Raw genomic sequence first — 27,640 nt, forward strand, 5'->3', positions numbered from 1 at the left:
ATGCGGTGGCTCCAAGGGGACATGGTGGCTCCAGGGGGGACACAGTGGCTACAGAGGGACATGGTGGCTGCAGAAGGGACATGGTGGCTCCAGGGGAATATGGTGGCTCCAGAAGGGACACGGTGGCTCCAGAGGAACATGGTGGCCCCAGGGGTCAGTGGCTCCAGAAGGGACACGGTGGATCCAGGGGTCATGTCGGCTGCAGAAGGGACATGGTGGCTCCAGAGGGGACATGGTGGCTTGAGAGGGACACGGTGGCTCCAGGGGTCATGGTGGCTCCAGAAGGGACATGGTGGTTCCAGAAGGGACACGGTGGCTCGAGGAGGACATGGTGGCTCCAGAGGGACATGGTGGCTCCAAGGGGGACACAGTGGCTCCAGAGGGACATGGTGGCTACAGGGGACATGGTGGCACTAGAAGGTACACAGGGGCTCCAGAAGGGACAAGGTGGCTCCAGGGGTCATGGTGGCTTCAGAAGGGACATGGTGGCTCCAGTAGGGACACAGTGGCTCCAGGGGGACGTGGTGGCTTCATGTCACAGTTTCGGAGACAGCACCTCCACATGCACCAAACCCAACCCTAGTGGGAAAACAAATCCCAAAATCCAGGGAGAGGGAGAGGGAGGAGCAGCTGCTTCTGGAGCCCCATCACCCCCTGCTTCTCCACCCCAACACTAAAATCCACATCCAAGCCCACCCCCGGGAAAAAAAGACAGGAGAATGTCGTTGTTTCATAGATATTTTTATTTCTCTACCACTAGGAAAATACCCCAGAAAACCAAAGCCCTCCCATCCCACCCTCTCCGAATGCATAAATAGATTTATTTATTTCTTTCCCTCCGATGCAAATCCTTTCCGGGCTAACAAGTCACTGCTTTATGAAGTGTTTATGAAAAATAATAACCAAAATAAAATTAATTGATTAAGGTTTGGTTTCCTTTTTTTTTATTATTTTTTTTTTTTAAATAAAATAAAATAAAATCGCGGCCGGGTCGTACTTTGGGGACAGCAGCTGGTGGCTTTGGGAAGGGTGGGGTGGGAGCTTTGGGTCCTGGAGATGGGAATTGCTGTCCCACAGCCACCTCAGGATGTCCCCAAGGTGTCCCCAGAGTAAGGGGGGGGTCTGCCCCAGTGACCCAAGAGGGGACACAGGGAAATAAACTCATCCTCTCTTCAAACTTACAGTCTCTGTATATTTTATTTTAAATAAATTTGCTTTTAATAAAAGCAGAAAAAATAGATATATTTTTTAAATAGGTTTTTTTCCTTTTTTTTTTCTTCTTCTTTTTTTGGTTTTTTTTGTTTTGTTTTTTATTTTTTTTTAATTTCCTTCCCCCTCTGATAAATTGATAAAGAATCTTTTTTTTCTTTTTTTTTTTTGTTGGCGGGGCTGGCGCCAACAAATCCTGCGGAGAAGAGAGTGCTCGGCACGAGCTTTTTCCCGGGAAAAGAAGAGGAAAAACCAAATATAGATATATATTATAAATGTAGAATTTCCATCAAACATATATTAAGGCATGTAAATAGCAAAATAAAGGGCCAGCTTTATGAGCTAAAGGGGCTGAGGGAGGCTCAGATGGGAGTTTAGGGCTCCAGGGGTCCTACAAGTATTGCTAAGTTGGGATTGGGATGCAGGGAGGGTCCTGGGGGTTTGGGATGGGGCCAGGAGGGATGGATTGGGATTTGGGGTTGGAGATTTGGGATTTGAGATCCAGCTCCTGGCCCCTGCCATGCTCACATCCTTCCAGGGATTCTGCTTCTTTCCCACTCTCCGGGATGATAAAGAAAAGGGGGGATTTGCTACAGGAAATCTGAACCGCTGGAAGGGGCTGGAGAGCCGCTGGAAGGGATTTTTGGAGGGTGACAGCAGGTGACACCTCTGTCCCCAGACCCCTCCTCAGCACCGTCCCCACCCTCCAGAGGGGTCCCTGCCGACCCCACAGCTCCATTATCCCACCTGGCACCCCAATTCCCTGCTCTGCCCCCAGAGCTCCTGCTCCGTGCTTGGAGAGCCCTGGGCACCTCCGTGTCCCCCCAGTGCCACCTCCATCTGTCCTGTCCCCTCTCCCTCCAGCTGAGCCACCGGGGGGGACACAGATGGGTTCCAAAATCAGGGTCAGAGCTGAGGGAAGGGAAACGGCGCCCGAGGAGCCCAGAGGGAGCAGCCAGGTCCGCTGGGAGGTGGCAGCACCATCCGTGGTGGGGACAGGCGGGTCCCCACCCCAAGAGCCCCTTCACAGACCTTGGGGGCCATCCCAGGAGTCCTGTGCTCACCAGGGGCCGATGGCCACTGTCACAGCTGTCCGGTTGTGCCCCAGTGGCCGCTGTCACAGCTGTCCAGGTGTATCCTGGTGGCTGCTGTCACAGCTGTGTCCCTATGGCCACTGTCACAGTTTTGTCCCTGTGGCTGCTGTCACAGCTGTGTCCCAGTGGCTGCTGTCACAGCTGTCCGGTTGTGTCCCTATGGCCACTGTCACAGTTGTGTCCCTGTGGCCGCTGTCACAGCTGTGTCCCAGTGGCTGCTGTCACAACTGTCTGGTTGTGCCCTGGTGGCCACTGTCACAGCTGTCCAGGTGTGTCCCGGCCACTGTCACAGCTATATCCCTGTGGCCGCTGTCACAGCTGTCCGGTTGTGCCCTGGTGGCCACTGTCACAGCTGTCCAGGTGTGTCCCGGCCACTGTCACAGCTATATCCCTGTGGCCGCTGTCACAGCTGTCCGGTTGTGCCCTGGTGGCCACTGTCACAGCTGTGTCCCCATGGCCACTGTCACAGTTGTCCAGTTGTGCCCTGGTGGCCGCTGTCACAGCTGTGTCCTGGTGGCCGCTGTCACAGCTGTCCAGGTGTGTCCCTGTGGCCACTGTCTGGGTGTGTCCTTGTGCCCACTGACAGCCCTGGTGGCTCCTTGGGGACAATGCCAGCCCCCTGCCCGTCTCCTTGGGACGTGCCTCCCGTCGGTGCCACCTCTCCCGCTGCTGTCGCCGCCGGAGGGAGGGAAGGGGGTCCGGGAGAACCGAGGACGGTGGCGAGAGCTTCGGTGTCACCTCAGGAGGGGACTAAAACGTGGCCCCGTGGAACTTGGTGGCGCCAGCAGCTGCCAGGGCTTGAGCTGGGGGTGGGACAGGACAGAGGGGCTGAGCTGGGGGGGCTCCACCCCACGCCCACCCCCCATGGGAAACACGGCCGGGATTTGGCTCCAAGGATCCAGGGGAGGTTGGGACCCCCCGCTTTTCATGCTGGGCCCCCCCTTTTCCCCCTTTGGCTTTGGGGGGGGGCACACGGTCCATGGAGGAGGCGGGGCTGACGTGGCAGGAGGGGATGGAGGGGATGACGTCAGAGAGAAGAGGTGCTTACGTCACAGGCTCACACCCGCATGAGGTGGCTGCTGTCGGCCCGGGGCGGCTCGGACGACAGCGGGTTGGTCGGTGGAGTCGGGGAGGCTGGGGAGGTGGGAGGGCTGGGGGTGGCGCACTGAGCTGGAAAGGAGAAACGGAGAGAGGGGTGAAGGACGCGGGAGAGCGGAGGGGACGGCGGAGGGGACAGAGCAGAGGGGAGAGCAGAGGGGACAGCGGAGGGGACAGAGCAAAGGGGACAGCAGAGGAGATAGCGGAGGGGACAGAGCAGAGGGGAGCAGAGGGGACAGTGGAGGGGACAGAGTGGAGGGGACAGCACGGAGGGGACAGAGTGGAGGGGACAGAGCAAAAGGAACAGCAGAGGGGACAGCGCGGAAGGGACAGTGAGGAGGGGACAGAGCAAAGGGGACAGAGTGGAGGGGACAGCGGAGAGAACAGAGCAAAGGGGCAGAGAGAAGGGGACAGCCCGGAGAGGACAGCAGAGGGGACAGCAGAGGGGACAGCAGAGGGGACAGCAGAGGGGACAGCGGAGGGGACAGCACGGAGGGAACAGAGCCAAGGGGACAGCAAGGAGGGCAAGGACGGGGAGAAAAGAGAAAGGAAAGGGGGGAAGCAAGCGCAGGTTGAGCAGAATCACAGCTGGCAGGACAGACAGCCACAGCTGGCAGGACAGACAGCCACAGCTGGGCAGGAGAGAGCCACAGCTGGCAGGAAAAGCAGCCACGGCTGGGAAGGACAAACAGCCATGGCCGGGCAGGGCTGAGTCACAGCTGGCAGGGCAGAGAGTCACAGCTGGCAGGACAAGCAGCCACAGCTGGCAGGAAGGACAGAGAGTGACAGCTGGGCACAGCACGCACACGTGAGCTCCCGGCAGGGCTCCTCATGGACAAGGCATGGTGTGGCACCGAGGGCACCTGGGCACGGTGTGGCACTGAGGGCACCCAGGCGCAGTGTGGCACCGAGAGCACCCGGGCACGGTGTGGCACTGCAGTCAGCCAGGTACAGGATGTCACCATGCTCACCTGGGCACAGCGTGCCACCACAATCCACCCCCAGCATGAAGCACCACCATGCACGGCCACAAGGTGCCAGCCTGTGCCACCACAATCCCTCTGGTACGGGGTCACACCACAATTTCCCAGGCTTGGGGTGACACCTCAATTCCCTGCGTGGGGTGCCACCGTGCTCACTCAGCCACCTCATGCCATCTCATGCCACCCAGGCAGGCACTCCCACCCTCATGCTGGAAGCTGTGCCCGGCTAGAACAGCTGCTCCACCCCAGCTGGGCAGCCCCAGGTGTGGCAGGCAGGTCTGGGAGCTGTTGGCATCACCTGTCCCCCTGTCCCAAGGCTGACCCCTGTCCTGCCCTCACCCCCTGCCCTCCTGGCACCTCGCTGTGCCAGGGATCTGCAGGGTCTGTCCCTCCAGGCCCCCGTTCCTCACCCGAGAGCATCCGGCCGCGGCGCGAGGCCTCGGCAGCCAGGGCACAGGAGATCTCGATCCTCTTCTCCTGCTCCTGCAGCTGCACCTCGGGGTCCTGCGGGGCGTCCACCTCCCCCTCGCCCAGGGGGATGACGTTCTGCAGGCTGGGGATGGCACCTGGGGTCAGCACCCTCGCCAGGACCCCCGGGATGGGGTGGGAGAGGGGTGGGATGGGATCCATGGGGTGGGATGGGATGGCATCCATGGGGTGGGATGGGATGGGGGAGAGGGGTGGAAGGGTCCCCCTGGAATGGGTGGGGAAGGGGTGGAGGTGGGTGGGTGGTCTTGGAATGGTCAGGGGAAGGGATGGAGGTGGGTGGTCAGTGCCCCTCAGGATGCCCAGGGAAGGGGTCCAGGTGGGTGGTCAGTTCTGCTCAGAATGGGCTGGGAAGGGATGGAGGTGGGTGGGTGGTCTTGGAATGAGAAGGGATGGATGTGGGTGGTCAGCTCTGCTCAGAAGGGTGGAGAGGGTGGTCTCTGCTCAGGGAAGGGGTGGAGATGGGTGGTCAGTGCTCTCAGGATGGGTGGGAAGGGATGGATGTGGGTGGTCGTCTGTTCAGAATGCCAGGAAGGGGTGCAGATGGGTGGTCAGTTCTGCCCAGGGAAGGGGTGCAGGTGGGTGGTAGGTCTTGGAATGAGAAGGGATGGATGTGGGTGGTCAGCTCTGCTCAGGGAAGGGGTGGAGATGGGTGGTCAGTGCCTCTCAGGATGCCCAGGGAAGGGGTGCGGGTGGGTGGTCAGTGCCCCTCAGGATGGGATGGGAAGGGATGGATGTGGGTGGTCAGTTCTGCTCAGAATGGCCAGGGGAAGGGATGCAGATGGGTGGTCAGTTCTGCAGGAGGGTGCAGTGGTGGGTGTCTTGGAATGGAAGGGATGAGTGGGTGGTCAGTCTGCCAGGAAGGGGTGGAGATGGGTGGTCAGTGCCTCTCAGGATGCCAGGAAGGGGTGCAAGTGGGTGGTCAGCGCCCCTCAGGATGACCCCTGGCATGGCTGGCGTGGGCACTACAGCCTCACCTGGATTTGGCAATGAGAGTCTTGATCCTTTCCACCTTCTTCTGCTTCTCCTTCATCTCCTCAGGGCTCAGGGGCGATTCTGGCTCCAGCTCCACGTAGCGCTCGGGGATCAGGACTTTGTCTGGCGTGGACAGCTGGGGACAGAGGGACGAGCTCTGTGGTGCCCTGTGCCGGACCCTGGGCACTCCAGCCCCCACTGCTGACCCCCAAATCCTGCCTGGACCCTGCTCCAGGCCGCTGGGGACACTCGGGGACACGCCGTGCTCACCTCCTTGTTGATGTCCACCTCGTAGTGCTGCGGCTCCAGCTCCATCTTCCTCAGCCGGGCGATCTCCTCCTGCGGCGTCTCGTACACCTTGCCGGGCTCCTCGGAGCGCAGCGCGGCCTCCAGGTCCGAGATGTCCACCTCGTGGATGCTGCGGTGCCGCCGCACCTGCGACAGACGGACAGACGGACGGCGTCCTGCTCAGTGTCCCCACGCGGTGGCGCCTTGTCGCCTGTGTCACCCCGCGGTGTCCCCGCGCGTTCAGGGACTCACCACCTTGTAGGACGAGGGGGTTTTGGTGCTGGAAGTGTCGGGCTGGGGGCCGGGGAGCTGCTGTGGGCTGGGGAGCTGCAGGCTGCGCCGCTTCTCCTTCATGGAGCCGCTCTGGTGGCGCTTCATGCGGTCGATCTGCTCCTCCACGCTCATCTTCACCTTGGTCTCGGTGGCGAACACGGCGCTCTTGGGTCTCTCCTGGGGACGAGTCACAACCTCATGGTCACACACTGGTGGCTGGTCACATCCTCCCAGTGCCACCCCACTCTGCCGTGAGCCGCTGGGATGTCTGTGACTCCCGGGATGTCACCCCAAGGATGTCACTCTGGGATGTCATTCCGGGGATGTCACTCCCTGTCGGAACTCAACATATCCCTCTGGGCGTCCAGAGTTACCGAGGACCCCAGACCCCACACCATTCAAACCTGTGCGACTTTCAGGTCCTCATACAAAGTTGGTAACCTGCTCCAGGGGTCAAAATCAAATCCCCAGGTGCTCTGGGCTGCATGCCAGGGTCTCTGGGCCCCCTGGCAGGGTCCTGGGCAACTCTGGACATCCAGAGGGATGTGCTGAGTTCCGACAGTGGATGGTGACACACGAAGCCACATGGAGTAACCCTCCTGTCCCAGGTTTCAGCATGGCCCCCCTCAGCCCATCCATACCCGGGAGCTGAGCCCGTTGGCCAGCCCGTTCCTCCTGGGCACCGCCTCCTCCTCCGCTGGAGATTTGGTCCTGGGGGGGACGATTCCCACTGTGGGGACACCACGAGACCGGGATGAGCCCGTGGGGACCCGGGCAGGGTCCCAGTGCCACCTCCAGTGCCACCCCCGGGTGTCCCCGTGCCGTACCCTTGTTGAGAGCCGCCTGTTTGTCACCGTCGTGCTCCGGGCGGGTCTGTGGGAGCCCCTCGGGCGTGGGGCCTGGGGGGCTGGGCCTGGGAGGCTCCTTCTTGCTCTGCTCCAGGCCTGGTTTGGGCTGTGCAGGGGAGAAAAGGTCCCCAGTGAGTGCCGGGCCTGCCTGGGGACACCTGCTGCTCTTGGGGTGACAGACAGACAGGGGACATACAGGGGACACACACTGCTCTTGGGGTGACAGACAGGGGACACACAGACAGGGGACACTCGCTGCTCTTGGGGTGACAGACAGACAGGGGACACACAGACAGGGGACACTCACTGCTCTTGGGGTGACAGACAGGGGACACACAGACAGGGGACACTCGCTGCTCTTGGGGTGACAGACAAGGGACAGACACACAGGGGACACCTGCTGCCCTTGGGGTGACAGACAGACCAGGGACACACAGGGGACACACACTGCTCTTGGGGTGACAGACAAGGGACAGACAGACAGGGGACACCTGCTGCCCTTGGGGTGACAGACAGACCAGGGACACACAGGGGACACACACTGCTCTTGGGGTGACAGACAAGGGACACATGGACAGGGCATCAGCTGCTCTTGGGGTGACAGACAAGGGACACAAAGGTGACACCCGCTGCTCTTGGGGTGACAGACAGACCAGGGACACAAAGGTGACACCCACTGCTCTTGAGGCGATGGACCAGGGATACACAGGGGACACCCACTGCTCTTGGGTGACAGACAGGGGACACACGGACAGCTTTGTCACTCCAGCTGCCCTTGGGGTGACAGCCAGACCATGGTCACGCTCCATGGACAGACAGTGGCCAGGTGGGACCAGAGCACCCCAAAATTGTGGGGAGAGGAGCTGAGGGGGCTGTGCTCCTGTCCCTGCTGTGTCCCATCCTGTCAGAGCTGGGCACCCACTGCTGTCCCCACAATGAGGGACAGGGTGACAATCCCTCCACAGCCTCTCCAGGAGCTGGGGACAGGGACATCCTGTGCTGGGCTCCTGCTGCACCCTGTGCCCATGGGGTCACACAGGGCCAGGAGCGCCAGCAAAGGGACATTTCTGGGCTCCTTCCCCTCTTGCACCCCATGAGAACTGCTGGGGTGACAGAGGGGTGTGACAACAGACCCAGCAGCCCGGTGTGTCCCCCTAAATTCACCCTGGCACCACTGGATGACACAGCCACCACTGTGCCCCCTCCCAGCTCGGCACAGCCACTGCTTTTCCATGGCCACACATCCCCATCCCTGGCCGTGAGGACACTCGTGTCACCTGTGTCCCCACACACGGCCGAGGTGTCACCAGGAATTCCCAAATCCAGCTTTGCCCTGGAGCTGGGGGCTCGGAGTGACACGGAAGGACAGTGACAGAGGCAGAGCAAAGCAGAGGGGACAACCAGGGACAACCAGGGACAACCAGGGACAACTTCTCCATGAAGAGGAGGACAAGGAGGAGGAGGAGGGGACAATCCCTGTCCTGAGTACACACAAGGTGTGGTGACCCTGGGGACACCAGGGGTGTGGCAGGGCTGGACACAGAGTGCCAAGTGCCACCTCCACACTGTCCCCTTGCCAAGTGCCACCTCCATTGTGCCAAGTGCCACCTCCACGCTGTCCCTGTGTATTTGGCATGGACAGCTCTAGCTCCTACCTCACCCCAGTGCCTTCCATGCCACGAGGAGGAGGAGGAGGAGGAAGAGGAGGGGACAATCCCTGTCCTGAGCGCACACAAGGTGCGGCGACCCTGGGGACACCAGGGGTGTGGCAGGGCAGGACACAGAGCGCCAAGTGCCACCTCCACAATGTCCCTGTAGATTCAGGGTGGGCAGCTCCAGCTCCTGCCTCATCCCAGCGCCTTCCATGCCCCGAGGAGGAGGAGGAGGAAGGGGAGGCAGGGTTCGGTACCTGTCCCCGCTTGGCCTCTCCTTGGTGCCAGGAGGGGGAGGCGGGGTAGGGCCAGAGGCGGCTCTCGCTGGGGAGCGGAGGAACGGCCGGAGGAGACTCCAGGGGCACGTAGGACTTGGGGAGGGGAGGTCGAGGCGGGCCCGGCTCCTGGCGCGGGCAGAGCGCGAGGCGTGAGAGCGGAGAAGGAACAGAGAGTTAGAGAAGAGAGAGAAACACACAGGAGCGTCCTGGAGGAAGGGATGGAGGAGAGGGAGTGACTCCAGAGGGTCCCTCTTGGTGTCCCACTTGTCCCCTGTCACAGACATCTTTTATGGAAAATCCTTTCCTTAGGAGTTTTCCTCCTGAGAAGCTGAGAGGCCTCAGGAACAAAATGTAAACATTGATTATCTGCTGCTGTGGAATGCAACAGGTGCATCTGTGATTGGTCTCATGTGGTTGTTTCTAATTAATGGCCAATCACAGTCAGCTGGCTCGGACGGAGAGTCCCAGCCACAAACCTTTGTTATCATTCCTTCTTATTCTATTCTTAGCCAGCCTTCTGATGAAATCCTTTCTTCTATTCTTTTAGTATAGTTTTAATATAATATCTATCATAAATATAATAATATTTACCATAATAATATAATAATATATAATAATATAATAATATATAATAATATATCACAATATACTATAATATATCAATATATAATAATATCTATCATAAAATAATAAATCAAGCCTTCTGAAATATGGAGTCAGCTCCTCGTCTCTTCCCTCATCCTCAGACCCCCGTGACCACCATCACACACAGACCCCAAAGTCACCAGGTGACAGCAGGACCCATCCATGCCACCAAAACCGTGTCCCCAGGCAGAGCCACGAGGGGAGGCAGCTCTGTGGTGACAAAGAGGGGATCTCTTTGTCATCCCCCCCTGGTGACAAAGAGGGGACCCCCAGGGTCACTGACCTCGCCAGGGCCGGGCTTGGTGGGCGATCCCTGGGAGCCGGAGATGAGGGAGAAGGGGCTCAGGGGGCTGGTGAGGCTGGCAGAGCTCAGGGGGCTGGCAGGGCTGTTGGAGCTGTACGTGCCCGAGGGGCCCAGGGCCACTGCGGAGGAACGAGATAATTAAAGATAATTAAAGATAATAATTAAGGTTTTCGCCTCATTGAGATGGAGCCCATTGGGGACACCCCCTGCAGGACCAGCCCCCCTCACCTCGGTGCTTGGCCGTGTCGGTGCCTCGGGAGGGGTTGTTCTTCCTCAGCCCCTCCATCACGTCCTGGATCCTCCAGATCTCCCTCTGGATCTGCCGGTTGAGCATCTCGTTCTGGATGGGGAGAGGCAGAGCTCAGAGGGGTCCCAGGGCACTGGTGCCAACCCCAAACCGGGCACAGCCTGGCCCCAGACCCAGCCACAGGAGCTGAGCAGGGCCACATCCAGGGTTTTGTCCTGCTGGAATCCCTGGATCTGCTCCCCAGAGCCCAGCAGGGCTGGGGTGGCTGTGGGGACTCTGGGCTGTCCCCCTTGATGGCACCCAGGTGGCCAAAGGTGGATGTGAGGGCTGGGCATGGAGAACCCACGGATGGAGGGACAGCGGGGGGATTTCATCTCCTGGGGGACCCCAGGGGTGGCAGGGGACATGGGTGTCCAGGGACAGGGGACACACACACCTGGATGTCCAGGTTAAAGGTGACAGGGGACACTCACACCTGGATGTCCAGGTTAAAGGTGACAGGGGACACAGACACTTGGGTGTCCAGGTTAGGGGTGACAGGTGACACACACACACCTGGATGTCCAGGTTCAGGGTGGCAGGTGACCCTCTCACCTGGATGTCCAGGTTTAGGAGTCACAGGTGACCCTCTCACCTGGATATCCAGGTTAAGGATGGCAGGACACACACACCTGGATGTGCAGGTTAGGGATGGAAGGGGACACTGACACCTGGATGTCCAGGTTAAGGGTGGCAGGACACACACACCTGGATGTGCAGGTTAAAGGTGACAGGTGACTCTCACCTGGATGTCCAGGTTGAGCTGCTCCCAGAGGTCATCGTGCAGGGTGGACACCTCGCTCTCCAGGCTCTCGTACTCGGCCGTGCTGTTTGCCAGGGCCTGAGGGGACAGTGGGGGGACCAGGGGGGTCTTTGTCACCCAGCACAGCCCCCCAAGCTGGGGAGGGGGTGACAGCAGAGGGGACAAGCTCTGAGGTGCCCGGGGCAGGGCAGAGACAGAACCAGGAGCTGAGGTGGCACCTGGAGGGTGACAAATTCGCTTTGTCCCCAGGCAGCCAAGGGGAATTCCCTGCTGTTTCCCAGCCAGGAAGGGACAAAAGGGACCTGAATCCGTTACCGTGCTGGCCTGGGACAGCTCCACCCTGATGTTGATGAGCTGGTTCTGCAGAGATTCCTTCTTGTGCAGCAGCTTCTCCGGGTAGGCGGGCTGGCTCCCGAACATCTCCAGCTCCTGGTGGGTCCCCATCAGGGCACTCTCCAGGCTCTCCTGTGGGGACAGACGGAGCCACGAGGTCCTGGCTGCTCAATGACACACCCCCAGCTCAGAAATGTCCCCAAGCCGTGGCTGCCACCTCCCTGGAAGGATCCAAAGCCGGGTTGGAGAACTTGGGATAGCGGTTCAAGGGTGGAATGAGAGGTTTTAAATGTCCCTTCAAGCCAGGGGTGGCAGGGGACCTGCTCACCTGGTTCAGGGGTGGCAGGGGACATTCTGAGCTGGTTCAGGTGTGGCAGGGGACACACACACCTGGATGCCCATGTTAAGGAGTGACAGGTGACACTCACACCTGGATGTCCAGGTTCAGGGTGACAGAGGACACACCTGGATGTCCAGGTTCAGGGTGACAGAGGACACACCTGGATGTCCAGGTTCAGGGGTGGCAGAGGACACTCACACCTGGATGTCCATGTTAAAGGTGACAGGGGGACACTCACACCTGGATGTCCAGGTTAAGGGTGACAGGTGACACTCACACCTGGATGTCCAGGTTAAGGGTGACAGGTGACACACACACCTGGATGTCCATGTTAAAGGTGACAGGGGACACACACACCTGGACATCCAGGTTCACCCCAAACCCTCCCACGGTGCCATCACTTCCTCACCACTCAGATGCCACCACCAGGTCCCCACGTGGCCACCTGAGGTGCCACCAGGTACCTTCTCAGCGCGGAGCTGCTGCACCAGCCTCTCCTGCTCCCGCAGCACCTTGTTCTGCTCGCAGAGCTTCCCCAGCAGCTTCTGCGCCAGGGAGGGGGGAAGAGAAAGGGGGGAGAGGATGAGAATCCCACTGGGATGCAGCCAGGACTGATGGGATTTATGGGATTTATGGCTCTGAGGGGGTTTCCAAACTCCTGCTGTCATTGCAGGGATTTTGGGGTGACATGGGCACAAACTGGGAGATGGGGGAAGACCGAAAATCAGGAAGATTTATCCCTGCGGGGCACAAAGTGACAGGAATACGAGGACAGGGGACACAGAGAGGGGACAGGACCGGCTCTTACATCGGTGTCCTGCTCGCTGATCTTGTAGGGGTGCAGGGCGTCCCTGTAGGGCTCCGGGAACGGCGTCACCTGCAAGCAGAGCGTGGGATGAGCGCGGCTCTCCATGGGATGCCCAGGGAAGGGGAGGCAGCCCCCAGCCCCCTCTGCCCTCCCTGCGAGCCGGGAAAAGGAGGCAGGAGCCGAGCCCCGGAGCCATGGATGCCCCCCATCAATGGGGAACCACCGGGACGAAGCCACAACCTCTCCCCTGCCCATTCCCAGCGGGAACGACGCAAGGAAAAAGCTCCGCGCACAGGAGTTTGAGGAGCTGCCTCGTGAATCATTAACCAGCAGCACCATTCCAGCGGCGGGGAGAAACAAAAGGCAGCGAGATTGAGCTGTAATTCCACCTCGGCGGGAGTGGGAGCACCGATAAAGCAGCAGCAGGGCCTGTTTACCCCCGCCCCGGCTCCTCCGTGAGTCATTTTCCTTTCCTGGAAATCTCAATTACTAATGGGACCTTCGGCAATTAACTGCCTCGGGGAGCCGGAGATGAAAGGCAGCAGATAGGCAGGAGGGGATGGGTATTGCTAGAAAGCGGAGAGGGCGCTTTGGAGCCGCCGAAAGCTCCGGGAGGATGCAAATGGATCCGGATCTGGGAAATGCCCGAGGGGATGGAGGCAGAGCCGGCCGGATCGGGATGAGGCGGCCTCGGGGCAGGGAGCCCGGCCAGGCGGAGCAGCATCCCCGGATTCGCCCTGCAGCACATCCCTGCTGGCAGCAGATGCAAACCGGAGCCGTTTTATTGGAAAATCCCATCCGGGAAGCGCCCAGGGCAGCACAACCCGGCCTGGGTGGCGCTGGGGGGGCTCAAGCCATGTGTCACTGCAGGGATGTCCCAGTGCTGGGGACAGAAAGAACCTCCGGTAGGGGAGAAAGGCCGTTCATTGTCCCTGATTCAGGAATTATTCCGTTGGTTTAAGAGCTGCCTTCCTGTCACCCCACAACTGCTCCTTGAGAGATAAGGACGAGCCAAGCCCTGAGTGTCCAGGGGTCCCTGGGGTCGCTTCATCCAAGAGTCCCTGGGGTGGCTTCGTCCCCAAGAATCCCCGGGACAGCTCCGAGAGTCCCCAGGGCTGGGTGTGTCCCCAGAGGTCCCTGGGGTGGCTCTGTCCACAAGAGTCCCCAGGACAGCTATGAGAGTCCCCGGGACAGCTCTGTCCGAGAGTCCCCGGGGCTGGCTCTGTCCCCAAGAGTCCCCTGGGACAGCTCCATCTGAGAGCCCCTGGGACAGCTCTGTCCCCAAGGGTCCCCAGGAGCATCTCTGTCCCCAAGGGTCCCCAGGACAGCTCCGAGAGTCCCCGGGGCTGGGTCTGTCCCCAGAGGTCCCTGGGGTGGCTCTGTCCCCAAGAGTCCCCGGGACAGCTCCGAGAGTCCCCGGGGCTGGCTCTGTCCCCAAGAGTCCCCCGAGGCATCTCCGTCCCCAAGGGTCCCCAGGACAGCTCCGAGAGTCCCCGGGGCTGGATGTGTCCCCAAGGGTCCCCGAGGGCATCTCCGTGCCCACCTCGCGCTGCCCAGCACGAGGGTTTGCCAGCTTGGGATGGCTCATGGATGGATTAGCAAAGCCTGGGATGGAGCAGCGCCTCCCCCGAGAGCAGCAGCGAGAGCGAGAGCGGGATGTGCCGGACGCCGCGGCCGCTGCGCGAGTGGCGATGGCAGGAGGTGACCCCGGGTGGCAGGAGGTGACCCCGGGTGGCCGCCAGGCACGAGCCATGCGGGGCCCGGTGGCCGGAGCCTTACTTGCATGTAGAGCTGGGCCCTAGGGGAGGAGGTCTCCACCATCCTGTTCACCATAGTGATGAGGGTCTCGCTCTCGCTCATCTGCGGCACACAGGGAAGGAAAGGGCACAGGTCAGCGGGGACACGCGCCCGTGCCAGCGGTCACCGCTCCAGGAGCCATCAGGATGCAAAGTGCCACCTCCTGAGGTGGCACAGGGGCTCCAGCTGTGGCGCTGCGCTGCTGTTGCTCCTTTTAGTGCGCTTTTTTGGGGGGAAAACACGGATAAAACTCAGAGCAGATGGCACAGACGGACACGAGCTCGGACAGGGACGGCAGCGGCGTGGCCCGGCACACAGACGGACACACGGACAGGCCCTGGCACTGCCCCATGGCTCTGTGCCCAGACATGGCCCTGCTGGGTGCTGGGGAGGTGACAGACAGCTGGGGGTGGGGACAGCAGTGTCCCCTTTTCCAGGTGGCACCGGGAATGGCACATCCCTGCTGTTTGTGCCACTCCATGGGGACAGCAGTGTCCCCTTTTCCAGGTGGCACCGGGAATGGCACATCCCTGCTGCCAGGCAGTCTGTGGGGTTGGGGACATCAGTGTCCCCTTTTCCAGGTGGCACCGGGAATGGCATGGTCTGTGGGGTTGGGGACATCAGTGTCCCCTTTTCCCAGGTGGCACCGGGAATGGCACATCCCTGCTGTCTGTGCCACTCCACGGGGACAGCAGTGTCCCCTTTTCCAGGTGGCACCGGGAATGGCACATCCCTGCTGTCTGTGCCACTCCACTGTCCCCAAGCAGCGCTGCACAGCTCCCTGGGCGCCAGGTGACAAAGCCACTCAAGCCACCAGCACTGGAGCTCATCCCAGAGCCCCCAGGCGTGAGCAGGACATTCCAGGGAAGCCCTGGGACGGCTGAAACCCCAAAGGTGACAACACTTTGTCACCAAAGCGGCGCCCAAACCCTGCTGGGGCGTGGGCGAGGAAGGAGAGCGCAAACAGAGCAGGAGGATGTTTGAAAAGAGGCCCTGACAGCGTCACTCCGAATTAACCTCTCCAGAAGCCGCGGCGAGAGGAGGAGGAGGAGATGCCAAACCTTTTTAGGGAGCGTTTCAAGGAGCCCTGGAGAGGCTGCGAGGCAGCACGGGGAGCTTTTATTGCAGCGGGAGCTCCTGGCCCCGCTCCAAGGCGGACACGGACCGCGGCCATGGGGAGATTTGCAGCCAAACGGGATCGTGCAGGGAGCGGCTCCCTCCGTGCCAGCCCGGCTGCAGCTCCTGCGCCCGGCTGAGGCTTCAGGCGCTGCCCGGATGCACCACTGGATCCCCCTCCCCATATTTCTGGGATGGAGTTGGTGTAGATTTCCTCCAAAAATCGCTGGCAGAATCAGGGTTTTCCTCCAAAAACACCACACAGAATCATGGTTTTTCTTACAGGGTTTGTCCTCAAAAATACCCTGGCAAAATCAGGGTTTTCCTCCAAAAACACCACACAGGATCATGGTTTTCCTTCCAGGGTTTTCCTCAATAAAATTCTAGCAAAATCGGGGTTTTCCTCCAAAAACACCACACAGAATCATGGTTTTCCTTCCAGGGCTTTCCCTCAAAAAAACCCTGGCAAAATCAGGGTTTTTCTCAAAAAACCACTGGCAAAATTAAGGTTTCCTCCATAAACCACAGGCTAAATTAAGGTTTCCTCCAAAAACTACCATTACTGGCAAATCCAGGATTTTCCTCCATAGCCCTCTGTCAAAATCAGGGTTTTCCTCCAAGGTTTTCCTCCAAAAACCCCATTCAAAATCCAAAAACCACTGACAAAACTAAGATTTTTTTTCTCCAAAAACCTCTCCAGAACCACCTGAGCACTGCTGGCTTTTGGTGCCCACCTTCACCAAAACCTTTCAGCCCTGAGGGGCCACCACATCACCATGACCACTGTCCCCACAGGTCACCTGCCACCCCTTGGGCAAAGAGTGCCAACCTTGGGGACACCACGGCCACGCTGGCACCACGCAGGTGCCCAGCACCAACCTGGGGCATTCCAGAGCTGCTGCACCCCCTGAGCTCCATGACAACCCCCAGAAATACTGGAATGTGCCCCAAAACTCCCCCCAAAAAACCACACAGAGATCTGGGGGGCTGATTTTCCTGCCGAGCGATGAGCGGCCCTACGGATGCAGAGGATGGAAGAAGCCAAACTAAAAAAATTAAGAAAAGAAAGACAACTGGTGCTGCTGGGATGCTGCTGGGATGCCGGTGAGGATGGATGGCAGCAGGGGACAGGGACACAGGGCACACGGGAGAGGGGACGAGAAGCAGCCGGTGAGGTGAGGCTGGCAGCCAGCTCCGCCTACCTGCTGGTCCAAATATTCTAGGTTTCTTTGCAACTGAAGGTCTAAAAGTTCATCCTACCAGGAGCCAGCAGGCAAGAAACGAGCAGCAAAACACATAAAAGAAGAAGCAAAGCGGTTAGGGGGGAGCCTATGGAATGGCCCCCGGGCCTGGAATGCTGCTGGGAATGTGCCCTGCAGAATCTTGGGCATTTTATTTCTTATTTATCTTGTTATTCCTAGGGAGACCCTGCCTCTGGCTGCGGGGATGGATGGGTGGCATGGGTGGGCTGTGGTGAAATTCAGGTTTCTCCCTCCTCTGGCGGTCCCGTCCCAGGGTTTTGGGATCTGTGGGGACCTCCTGGTGTCACCCCCCCAGCTCCGGGAGGGGACACGAGGCAGGAGAGCAAAGCAGCTGTGGCCAGATGTGAGGAAGCAGAGCGGGAGAGGTTTGGACTCATCAGCCAGGGAGCACCCGAGGGTGTCCCGCTGGTACAGAGGGACCTTCCCACGTGGATTCCTTCGGGAATGGCCGGGAGGGAGCGGAGACACCAATGGAAGGCCCAGCTCTGCCCCTGCAGTGCACTGGTTCCTCCTCGGCCACCAGAGTGAGGACCCCCCAAACTGCCCCACGTCCCCGGGGTGGGGTCTGTGTCCCCTGTCACAGTGTCACCCCCGGGGGACAGCAGGTACGTACCATTTTGTCGTGGATGGAAGGGGACGCCGGGAAGTGGTAGGGGTACATCCCGGCCGGGACGGGCCGCCTGTCACCCAGGTAATCGTACTGTGGAGAGAGGGGACCCCAGCCCAAAATCAGGGACACGGGACACGAGGAGAAAGCACAGGAGAGGGACTGGGGCAGCGCTCCCTGCTTGGGAGCACATCTTGGGCTCCCAAAAGTTTTCCTCCAAAAACTACTGGGAAATCTGGGATTTTCCTCCAAAACCCCCTGGCAAAATCAGGGTTTTCCTCCAAGGTTTTCCTCCAAAACCACTGGCAAAATCAGGGTCTTCCTCTAAATACTCCACATAATTTGCTCTAAAAACATCATATCCCATGGATCCCATCCCATCCCATGGATCCTATCCCATCCCATGGATCCCATCCCACAGATCCCATCCCATCCCACGGATCCCATTTCATCCCACGGATCCCATCCCATGGATCCCATCCCATAGATCCCATCCCATCCTATGGATCCCATCCCATCCTATCCCATGGATCCCATCCCATGGATCCCATCCCATAGATCCCATCCCATCCCATGGATCCCATCCCATCCTTTGGATCCCATCCCATCCTATCCCATGGATCCCATCCCATGAATCCCATCCCACGGATTCCATCCCATCCCACGGATCCCATCCCATCCCACGGATCCCATCCCATCCAACAAACACAACCAGGGAACATTTGCAGGACACCAACAAAGACCCCAAACCCCTCCTCTGCCCCAACCCACGGGCTCGGTGTCACTTTGCAGCCAGGCTGTGCACACAGAGGGGACACAACCGCGACACAGCCACACCCCTGCCCCACCTCCCCACCCCACCGGCACCCACCTTGGGCGAGCTGATGGACCTGCGCATCACGAACGTGGCGGGGTCGGCGTAAATCTCATCCCCGCGGGGCGGCAGCCGCTCGAAGCGGGCGCTGGGCGAGCGCACGGGCGAGTAAACCCTGGCGCGGCCGTAGGAGCCCTGGCTGGGCGAGCGCGGCACCGAGCGCGAGCGCGGCTGCAGCGACATCCTCCGCAGCGAGCCCGACGCCGCGTCCACCTCGTCCAGGTAGCTGGGCGGCCTGGAGGGCGCCGGCAGCCACAGCGGGACGTCCTGGCGGCCGAAGGCGGCGTGGAAGGGAGCCCCGTTGCGGAAGGAGTGGCGTTTGTCCTCCAGCGCCCACGGCGGGCTGACGCGGTCGAAGGCGGGCATGGAGCAGATGCTGTCGGGGCGCACGCCCGGCGGGTAGTACTGGTACTCCTCGGGGTACTGGGGTGAGTAGGGCGAGTAGTAATCGGGCACTCGGCGGGACACGGGGTAAAACCTGGTGGGGCTGGAGAGGGGGAGAGAGGTGAGAGCCGGGCTGGTGGTGGGTACCTGAGGTGGGCAAGGATAGCCCAAGGACAGCAGCAATTCTGGATGGGTGGCATTTGTCCTGCCAGGGATTCCAGGCTCATGGAATTCCTTCTGCCAGGGGTTCTGTGGGAGCTTCCCCTCATGGAATTCCTCCCTCCATGGGCTCTATGGCAGCCTTCCCTCATGGAATTCCTCCTTTCTGGGGTCTCGTGGTGGTCTCTTCTTCTTGTATCCCTTCTGCAGGGACACTGAGGTGGTTCCCTCATCCCAGAGATCCTCTGGTGGTTTCCTGTCCTTGTATCCCCCCTCCAAAGCACCCTGTGGTGGGTTTACCATCCTGGCGTCCCCCCTCCCAGGGACCCCCCTTTACAACCCACCCCTTTTTGGGATGTCCCACACCCAGCTCCAAGCTGGCACGGGGAGAGAAAGAAAAAAGGAGAGAAAGAAAAAAGGAGAGAAAAACGAGATTTTCTTACCCCCATCAGGCCACAAAACAGACGGAAAAGGGCAGAACATTCCCAGAGGGACCAACCCCGGATCAAAGGAGCACCCTGGCTCATCCCTCACCTGCGCAGCTCCTCGGGGGCCGCGGTGGCGCGGCGCGAGTTCACCCACTGCTGCAGCTGCGTCATGGAGCTCTTGCGCTGGGCCACCTTCTCGGGGTGGGACCTGGGGGTGACGCCGCGGCGCTGGGCCCCGCTGTCACCGTCCCCCGCCGGGGGGAAGGCGGTGCTGCCGGGCCGGCTGGGCGAGGGGTACGGCCATCCATTGGGCTGCGCCGGCCGCTCGGCGCTCGCCGGCCCCCGCGGCCCCTCGGGGTAGGGACTGCCCGGCTCCGAGGGCGGCTCCTGCCCAACCAGGCCGTTGGTTTTGGCCAGAGGATCCTTCTTGGCGTCCGCCCGCTCCGACGGCTTCCGCTCCATCTTCTCGGAGCCGCGGCCGTCGCCCTCCCCGCGGGTCTTGGTGTCGGGCTCGGCCTTGGGGTGCTCGCGGTGGGCGGCGTTGCAGTGGTGGTGGTGGTGGTGTTTGCTGGGGGGGATGTTCTCCGAGTCTGGCTTCTCGTGCCTGGGGGAGCCGAGGCACCACAGAGGGGTCACCAAGGCCTGGCAGTGCCCCTGGGGTGGCTGGTGATGCTCTGTCCCTCCCTGAGCCTTCCAGGGTCACAGTTTCCCCAGCTCCCTTCTCCAGAGTGTCCCTTACACCCCAAAATGTCCCCAGGCATGGAGGGCACCACATCCCCAGGAGGGCTGGGCAGTGCAGTGGCACTGACCTCTGGGTGGGCTCTATTCCTCCCTGAACCTTGTGGGCTCACTGCTCCCACAGTTCCCTTCTCCAGAGTGTCCCTCACACCCTCAAATGTCCCCAGGCATGGAGGGCACTGTGTCCCCAGGAGGGCTGGGCAGTGCGCTGGTGCTGGCCTCTGCGTTGAGGGGTGGCCAGCAATGTCCTGTCCCTTCCTGAACCTTGTGGGCTCACTGCTCCCACAGTTCCCTTCTCCCGAGTGTCCTCATGCCCCTAAAATGTCCCCAGGCATGGTTGGCACTGTGTTCCCAGGAGGGCTGGGCAGCGCTGTGGGCACTGGGCAAGGACAGCATCCCACGAGATCTGGGCAGTGTGGTGGCACTGGACAAGGACAGCATCGTGTCCCCAGGAGCTCTGGACACTGCTGTGGCACTGGGCAAGGATGGCACCGTGTCCTCGGGAGGTCTGGGCAGTGTGGTGGCACTGGACAAGGACAGCACCGTGTCCCCAGGAGATTTGGACAGTCTGGTGGCACTGGACAAGGACAGCACCGTGTCCCCAGGAGCTCTGGGCAGTGTGGTGGCTCTGGACAAGGGCAGCATCGTGTCCCCAGGAGCTCTGGGCACTGCTGTGGCACCGGGCAAGGATGGCACCGTGTCCCCAGGAGGGCTGGGCAGTGTGGTGGCACTGGGCAAGGATGGCATCCCAGGAGAGCCAGGCAGCATGGTGGCACTGGACAAGGACAGCACCATGTCCCCAGGAGATTTGGACAGTCTGGTGGCACTGGACAAGGACAGCACCGTGTCCCCACGAGCTCTGGGCACTGCTGTGGCACCCGGCAAGGATGGCACCGTGTCCCCAGGAGGGCTGGGCAGTCTGGTGGCACTGGACAAGGACAGCACCGTGTCCCCAGGAGATTTGGGCAGTTTGGTGGCACTGGACAAGGACAGCACCGTGTCCCCAGGAGATTTGGGCAGTCTGGTGGCACTGGGCAAGGATGGCACCGTGTCCCCAGGAGCTCTGGGCACTGCTGTGGCACTGACCTCTGGCTGGGCGGGATCTGCACGCGGGCGGCCTCGCCCATGGCCTGGATCCAGGACTCCTGCTCCTCCGTGTTCTCGGCGCTGAAGAAGTAGGTGCGGATGCCGGCGTGCTCGGCCTGGGGAGGAGACAGGGACTGCCCGTTACCCGCCGGCAGCTCCTGCACCCAGCACACCGTCACCTGTGGGGCACAGAACGGGGAGGGGGACACAGACAGGGGGTGAGAGCTCTGCTTCCAGCCTGGCACCCCATCCCGTGCTCCAGCAGTGCTGCTTCCCCTCTGTGTGCGGGGGGAAAGCTCTGCAGGCCCCTCACAGAGGGGTTTATCCCCCTTGGAGTCACTCACAGGGATTATTTTGGATCAGCTCCATTCCAGGACAGGAGCAGCACCCCAATATTGGGGTGGCAAATCAGGGGCTGCCAGCAGTGCTCCTTCCCCTCTATGTGCAGGGGGAAAGCTCTGCAGGCCCCTCACAGAGGGGTTTATCCCCCTTGGAGTCACTCACAGGGATTATTTTGGGTCAGCCCCCACCCCACGAGAGGAGCAGCACCCCAATATTGGGGTGGTAAACCAGGGGCTGCCAGCAGTGCTCCTTCCCCTCCATGTGCAGGGGGAAAGCTCTGCAGGCCCCTCACAGAGGGGTTTTATCCCCCTTGGAGTCACTCACAGGGATTATTTTGGGTCAGCCCCCACCCCACGAGAGGAGCAGCACCCCAATATTGGGGTGGTAAACCAGGGGCTGCCAGCAGTGCTCCTTCCCCTCTGTGTGCGGGGGAAAAGCTCTGCAGGTCCCTCACAGAGGGGTTTTATCCCCCTTGGAGTCACTCACAAGGATTTTTTGAGATGCCCTCAAGAGGAGCAGCACCCCAACATTGGGGTGGTAAACCAGGGGCTGCCAGCAGTGCTCCTTCCCCTCTGTGTGCAGGGGGAAAGCTCTGCAGGCTCCTCCTGGTGAGGTTTTATCCCCCTTGGAGTCACTCACAGGGATTATTTTGGATCAGCCCCATTCCCCTAAAAGAAGCAGCACCCCAATATTGGGTGACAAAGGGTCCCAGCAAGAGCAGCAGCACCAGAGGAGCATCGTCCATGCAGGGTGAGGGGGAAGGTGGTTTCTCAGCCCAGGAAATATTTTTGGGAGGAAAAGGCTCAGTTTTGATCCAAGATGTTGGTGCTCGTTCTCTGCCCAGAACGTGCTGGAAGGAGCCTTTATTTGAGAGCCTTTCTGAAGCTTCCACCTTCCCCCTGTGGAAAGGGGTGGGGGAAAGTGAGGAGGAGGAAAAGGGAGGAAGAAGAAAAGGGAGGAAGCGGAGTTCTCCTCCTGAAAGGATTTCAAGGGTTCAATCTCTTTAAAAAAAAGAAAAAAAAAAAGAAATAAACAAAAATTAAATGTGATTAAACCCCTCCCTTGAGTTTCCATCCTCCCCAGAGCATGCAGCCACCGTGCCCAGCTGGGGTCACCTCCTGAGCCCTCCCCATGCAGTTCTGGAAGCTCTGCAGGCAGAGAAAAAGGGGAAATCGAAGGGATCCATCCCTGGGATTAGCGGGAGCAGGGAGCAGAGCGAGCCCGGGGTCCCTCAGCCTCTGCATGCACCACAAACACGACAAGGTGGAACACTCTACCTAGGTGGTGGTGGCTGTGTGCTGGCGTGGTGGTGGCACCAAGAAACCCCTCCTGTCCTGGCATCCTCACCCGCCGAGGGAGGAGGAGGAGGAGGAGGAGGAAACACAGACACGGGGTCAGTGGGAGTGGGGTGGGAACCCCTCTGCCCTTCCCTGGGCAAAACTGTTCTCCCAAACCCTGGAACTGCAGAGCTTGGGGTGTGGGCAGCAGCTTTGAGAGGTTTTCCCTCATCAGTGCCAGGGAACAGGGATTTCACAGAATCATGGACTTATTGAGGGTGGAAAATCCCTGTGGGATCATCGAGTCCCAGCCGTGCCCGATCCCCACCCTGAGCACTCAGTGCCACCTCCAGGGATGGGCGCTCCAAACCCCCCTGGGCAGCCCCTTCCAGCCCTTTCCATGAGGAAATTCCTGCTGCTGTCCAACCTGAGCCTCCCCAGCCCAGCCTGAGGCCGCTCCCTCTCCTCCTGTCCCTGTTCCCTGGGATGAGATCCCAAATCCCCCCCAGCTGTGCCCTCCTGGCAGGGAGTTGTGCAGAGCCAGAAATTCCCCCTGAGCCTCCTTTGCTCCAGGCTGAGCCCCTGCCCAGCTCCCTCAGGACTCTCCAAACCCTTCCCAGCTCCCTCAGGACCCTCCAAACCCTGCCCAGCTCCCTCAGGACTCTCCAAACCCTTCCCTGGACACCCCCAGGTCACACAAGGTGACACCAGTGTGGGCACGGGCACAGGGCAGACCCCATACCACCCCTCCCCTCTAAACCCCGCTCAGCTGAGCCTAAATTCAGGTTTAAGTGGGGGCAGCTCCACAAATCTCTCCCTTAGACTGGGAAAACTTGGGAATGTCCCGATGTGGGGACATGTCCCCAGGGAATGTGGGGAGCCCAGCCCTGGCTCTGGACACGGGGAGGGCACCCTGGGTTCAACAACGGAGTGTCAGACTCGTGACCATGAGCAGCTGGGCTGGGGACAGTGCCCGGTGATGCCAAAGGTGCCCAGTGGTGCCAAAAAGCGCCAGGGAAGCTCAGACCCTGCCAGGGATGGATGTGGGGGAGCAGCAGCCGCTGTCACCTCTCCCTGCTCCCCTCTCCACTGGTGGCAGCTCCCTCCCTGTTGGTGACACTGCCAGGCAGGTGGCTCAAACGGGGCTGGAATTGGGGACAGCTCCAAGCTCAGCTCCGGGAGCAGCCGCCATGGAGAGGGGAAAGCAGGGCAGGGAGAGGGGTGGGAGCACCCAGCAGGGCCCTGCAGAGGGGTGGTGACCTTGGGGACACTGCTGTGTCCCAGATCCAACCCACGGCAGCGCATTCCATGCCCCATCACCAAGAAAGCCACCAGAGCAGCGGGGACCCTGCCAGCATCACCAGTGCCACCGCAGTGCCACGCCAGTGCCACATTGTCCCCTGCCAGCCCCAACTGACCTTGAACGTGTGCTTCCTGCTGATGTTGTCCGAGGGTTGCACGGCGGCCACGCGGAAGCTGAGCAGGGGGATGCTGCCCAGGATGTTCTCCTCCTTCTCATCTGGGGAGGGGGCCAATCCTGGGGTTATCCCCACGGAGAGACCCCCAGCACAGCCCCCTCCTCATGCCCCGGCTCCATCCCACCTGTGGGATCGGCTCCCTGCCTGTTGCTGCTCCAGCAGCTGTGCCAGGCTCACAAACAACCTCCTCAATTATTGATGCGAGCCCGGGAGCTGCCAGGGAGGCGGGGAAAGCTCGGGATTAACCCCTGGGCGCGGCAAACACTGGGAAAAACAGGGTGGAGCATGGAAAGAGCCGGGGGACTTTGGGCTGGTGGCCCTGGGGGTGGTCACAAACTCGGGGGGCGGCCGTACCTTTGTAGTAGAAGAGGCAGCGATCCACCAGCACGAACCAGCGCTTGTTCCACTGCTTCACCCCCGAGCTGGCCTAAGGGAGAGCGGTGGTCAGAGGGTTCTGGGGGTTCCTGGGGGTCTGTGGGGCAGGGAGGGGTGGCACGGGGGGGGTACCTGCTTGTAGAGCCACCCGCTCTTGGTGACAGCGGCGTTGGGGTTCCTCTTCATGGAGTTGGAGCGCTTCCCGAAGGCGATGCCCTTGCGGGATGGGCGCGGGGCCTGTGCGGGGTGACAGGAGATGCTCAGTGCCCGGGCTGGGCTCCCTGAGTGCCCGTCCCAGCTGGTGACAGCCGTGTCACACCGCCCCGGCACTCACCCGGCCTCCGGGGCGCTCCGGGGGCACCTCGGCCACCATGGCGTGGTTGGGGGGCTCGCTGGGGACGGTGGCCGGCCGCTTGCTGCCCGCCTTGCTGGACATGTCCGAGCCGTGTCTGTGACACGGGAGAGGGGAATCACCGGGGAATCTGTGCTCCTGCACCTTGCTGGGGTTGTCTCCAGAGCCTTCCCAGCCCTCCCTGGGTCCCCCAATATTCTCAGCCCAGCCCTCCCTGGCTCTCCCAGTGTTCCCAACCTTCCCTGGCTCCCCCAGCCCATCCCAGCCCAGTCCAGCCCTCCCTGGTTCCCCCAAACCAGCCCAGCTCTCCCTGGCTGCCCCAGCATTCCCAGCCCTCCCTGGCTCCCTCAATGTTCCCAACCCTCCCTGGCTTCCCAATATTCCCAGCCCAGCCCTCCCTGGCTCCCCCAGCCCAGCCCTCCCTGGTTCCCCCAGTGTTCCCAACCTTCCCTGGCTCCTCCAGTGTTCCTAACCCTCCCTGGCCCCCCAATATTCCCAGTCCAGCCCCCCCTGGCTCCCCCAGCCCAAGGGGATTGGGACCAGACCTACTTTGGCAAGTCAAGCCTTGAGGTGTCCTCGGGGACCTGTCCCGTCACTGGGTGCAGGAAGGTGTTCCGCCTTTCATTGTGGCTGTGGGGACAGCGATGGGTGGGTGTTAGGAGTCCCCATGTCCCCCATGAAGTCCCTGTGTCACTCACAAAGTCCCTTTGGTGACATGTTTGCTGGTTCCATGCCAACACCGGGGTTGGCACTGGGGCTGGCATCCCCTGCCCTGCTCCGAGCACGCTGCTAATGCCAGATTTAGGATCCTTCACAGCATCATGAAATGGTTTAGGTTGGAAAGACCTCCAAGATCATCATGGAATGGTTTAGGTTGGAAAGCCCTCTAAGATCATCTAGCCCAGCCATTAACCCAGCCCCAAACGTGTCCCCAAGTGCCACATCCACTGCACGGGACACTCCCAGGGGTGGCAAACAGAGCCTGAGCCCCCCTGGCTGTCCCCTCCTGCCAGGGAGAGCCAGAGGGTCCCCCCTGAGCCTCCTTTTCTCCAGGCTGAGCCCCTTCCCCAGCTCTGTTCCCTTCCCTGGGCACTCAAAGGTTTCATTCAAGTGCCCAAATCAGGGCAGTGGTGGCCTCACTGCCCCTCCTGCTGCTGTCACATCCCAGCTGCCACCACTGGCCACACTCACAACTCGCTGCAGCAGCAGCAGCCGTGGTCCATCCAGGGCTGTGCCCGCAGTGATGTCCCCAATGTCACCTCCTCCCCTGGCTGCTCTCAGAGCCATTTCCAAAGCACCTCGAGGCTTTGAGTGGGGTCACTGGGCATGGGGACTGGGCCCCAAACACCACCCCAGAGCCCCTCAGACCCCAAACACCACCCCAGAGCCCCTCAGACCCCAAACTCCAGCCCAGAGCCCCTCAGACCCCAACTCCACCCAAGCACCCCTCAGACCCCAAACTCCAGCCCAGGATTCCCCACACAAGCTGTTCTGCCTCCCTGGCACTGGGTGCAGTTGAGGGGATCCCTGGCAATGCCAGCAGCAGTGCCACAGGGCTGTCCCAGGCGCAGCTGGCACCTTGTGCCACGTTCCTGCCCCATCCCACTGCCAGGCACCTCAGACCCCCTTCCCATGCCACTTCCTGGGGTGTCCAGGGGGAAAGGATGAGGTCAGGGATTTCATATTGGATCCCATCCCTTCCTTCCCAAACCCGCTGGGCACCAGGACACGGTGCCACCCCTGTGCCAGCAGCCACAGCACGCCACCAACTCCTCCTGCCAGTCAGCAAAATGGGGGAAGTTTGAGCAAAAAAATGCCGCTGCCAAGACCATGCCATGCCAGCTCTGGAGCCATTCACCACTGACACCCCAAAAGTGCTGCTGCTGCTGAGCAGCCCCCACACGCTGCCAGGCTCCTGATCCCCCTCCGGGGGCACCTTAAAAACCCGGGGGATGTGGGTGCACCCCACAATTGGGGGGATTCGCTCCAGACCCCCCCCAGCGCCCTCCTGGTCAGACCAGAGCCGCCCTCAGTGCCCGACTGAGCTCAGCACGGCCCGGGCGGTTCTGCCCCAAGGCTGGGGCTGCTCCCGGTGTGGTTTCACCCCTGGAGGGGTTCAAATGCCAGGAACTGGGGCAGTGCCATCCCTGCAGTGACGCTGCCACAAGGGGAGGGCGCAGTGCTGAGAGAGCAGCACCCCAAAAGTGCCGGGCGTGGGAAGTGGGCGCTGCCAACACCCGCCAGCCCCATTCTCGGTGTCCCCCCATCCCTGCAGGTTCCTCAACTCCACACTGGGTGTCCCCACATCCCTGCAGGTCCCTGAACCCCATGCTGGGTGTCCCCCAGTCCCTGCAGGTCCCTGAACCCCATGCTGGGTGTCCCCCAGTCCCTGCCCCCCACCCTGAACCCACGATGGGTGCCCCCAATCTCTGCCCACCACGCTGGGTGTCCCCCAATCTCTGCAGGTCCCTGAACCCCACGCTTGGTGTCCCCCCATCCCTGCCCACCACTCTGAACCCCACGATGGGTAACCTCTCCATCCCTGCCCAGCACCCCCACACTGGGTGTCCCCCCAATCCCTGCCGGTCCCCGAACTCTCCCTGCGGGCAGGACCCCCCATTTCTCAGCCCCCTCGGCTCCTGTGGCACCCCCCGCGCTGCCTCCCCCCTCCCCAGAGCTCCGCTGGCCCCCAGCCCCCGGGA

The 27,640-nt window shown here is 61.0% G+C and overlaps 1 protein-coding gene across 9 annotated transcripts in view; it reads right to left on the bottom strand.

Annotated features, from left to right (window-relative positions):
- Positions 1-725: 725 nt before the first annotated feature.
- Positions 726-27,640, bottom strand: part of PLEKHA6 (pleckstrin homology domain containing A6) — a 59,134-nt gene continuing 32,219 nt past the window's right edge. For 2 of the 9 annotated variants that reach the window (XM_064732831.1, XM_064732827.1), the window contains exons 2-27: positions 25,488-25,568; positions 24,921-25,035; positions 24,719-24,823; positions 24,566-24,638; positions 24,152-24,252; positions 21,115-21,293; positions 19,397-19,894; positions 18,317-18,806; positions 17,452-17,538; positions 16,779-16,832; positions 14,443-14,523; positions 12,664-12,732; positions 12,320-12,400; positions 11,498-11,647; positions 11,165-11,260; positions 10,362-10,473; positions 10,113-10,252; positions 9,164-9,310; positions 7,234-7,360; positions 7,048-7,136; positions 6,386-6,583; positions 6,116-6,280; positions 5,848-5,981; positions 4,795-4,937; positions 3,352-3,473; positions 726-3,106 (exon numbers count right to left, since the gene is read on the bottom strand). In XM_064732831.1, coding sequence (XP_064588901.1) covers positions 3,361-3,473; positions 4,795-4,937; positions 5,848-5,981; positions 6,116-6,280; positions 6,386-6,583; positions 7,048-7,136; positions 7,234-7,360; positions 9,164-9,310; positions 10,113-10,252; positions 10,362-10,473; positions 11,165-11,260; positions 11,498-11,647; positions 12,320-12,400; positions 12,664-12,732; positions 14,443-14,523; positions 16,779-16,832; positions 17,452-17,538; positions 18,317-18,806; positions 19,397-19,894; positions 21,115-21,293; positions 24,152-24,252; positions 24,566-24,638; positions 24,719-24,823; positions 24,921-25,022 — 3,534 coding nt within the window. In that variant the 5' untranslated portion in view covers positions 25,023-25,035; positions 25,488-25,568 and the 3' untranslated portion in view covers positions 726-3,106; positions 3,352-3,360. Of the gene's footprint in view, positions 3,107-3,351; positions 3,474-4,794; positions 4,938-5,847; positions 5,982-6,115; positions 6,281-6,385; positions 6,584-7,047; positions 7,137-7,233; positions 7,361-9,163; positions 9,311-10,112; positions 10,253-10,361; positions 10,474-11,164; positions 11,261-11,497; positions 11,648-12,319; positions 12,401-12,663; positions 12,733-14,442; positions 14,524-16,778; positions 16,833-17,451; positions 17,539-18,316; positions 18,807-19,396; positions 19,895-21,114; positions 21,294-22,733; positions 22,761-24,151; positions 24,253-24,565; positions 24,639-24,718; positions 24,824-24,920; positions 25,036-25,487; positions 25,569-27,640 lie in introns of those variants that run through there. The other 7 variants (XM_064732830.1, XM_064732833.1, XM_064732829.1 and 4 more) reach the window with 7 other exon arrangements.

The sequence above is a fragment of the Zonotrichia leucophrys genome, chromosome 26 (assembly GCF_028769735.1).
Source record: "Zonotrichia leucophrys gambelii isolate GWCS_2022_RI chromosome 26, RI_Zleu_2.0, whole genome shotgun sequence".
Lineage (NCBI taxonomy): Eukaryota > Metazoa > Chordata > Aves > Passeriformes > Passerellidae > Zonotrichia > Zonotrichia leucophrys.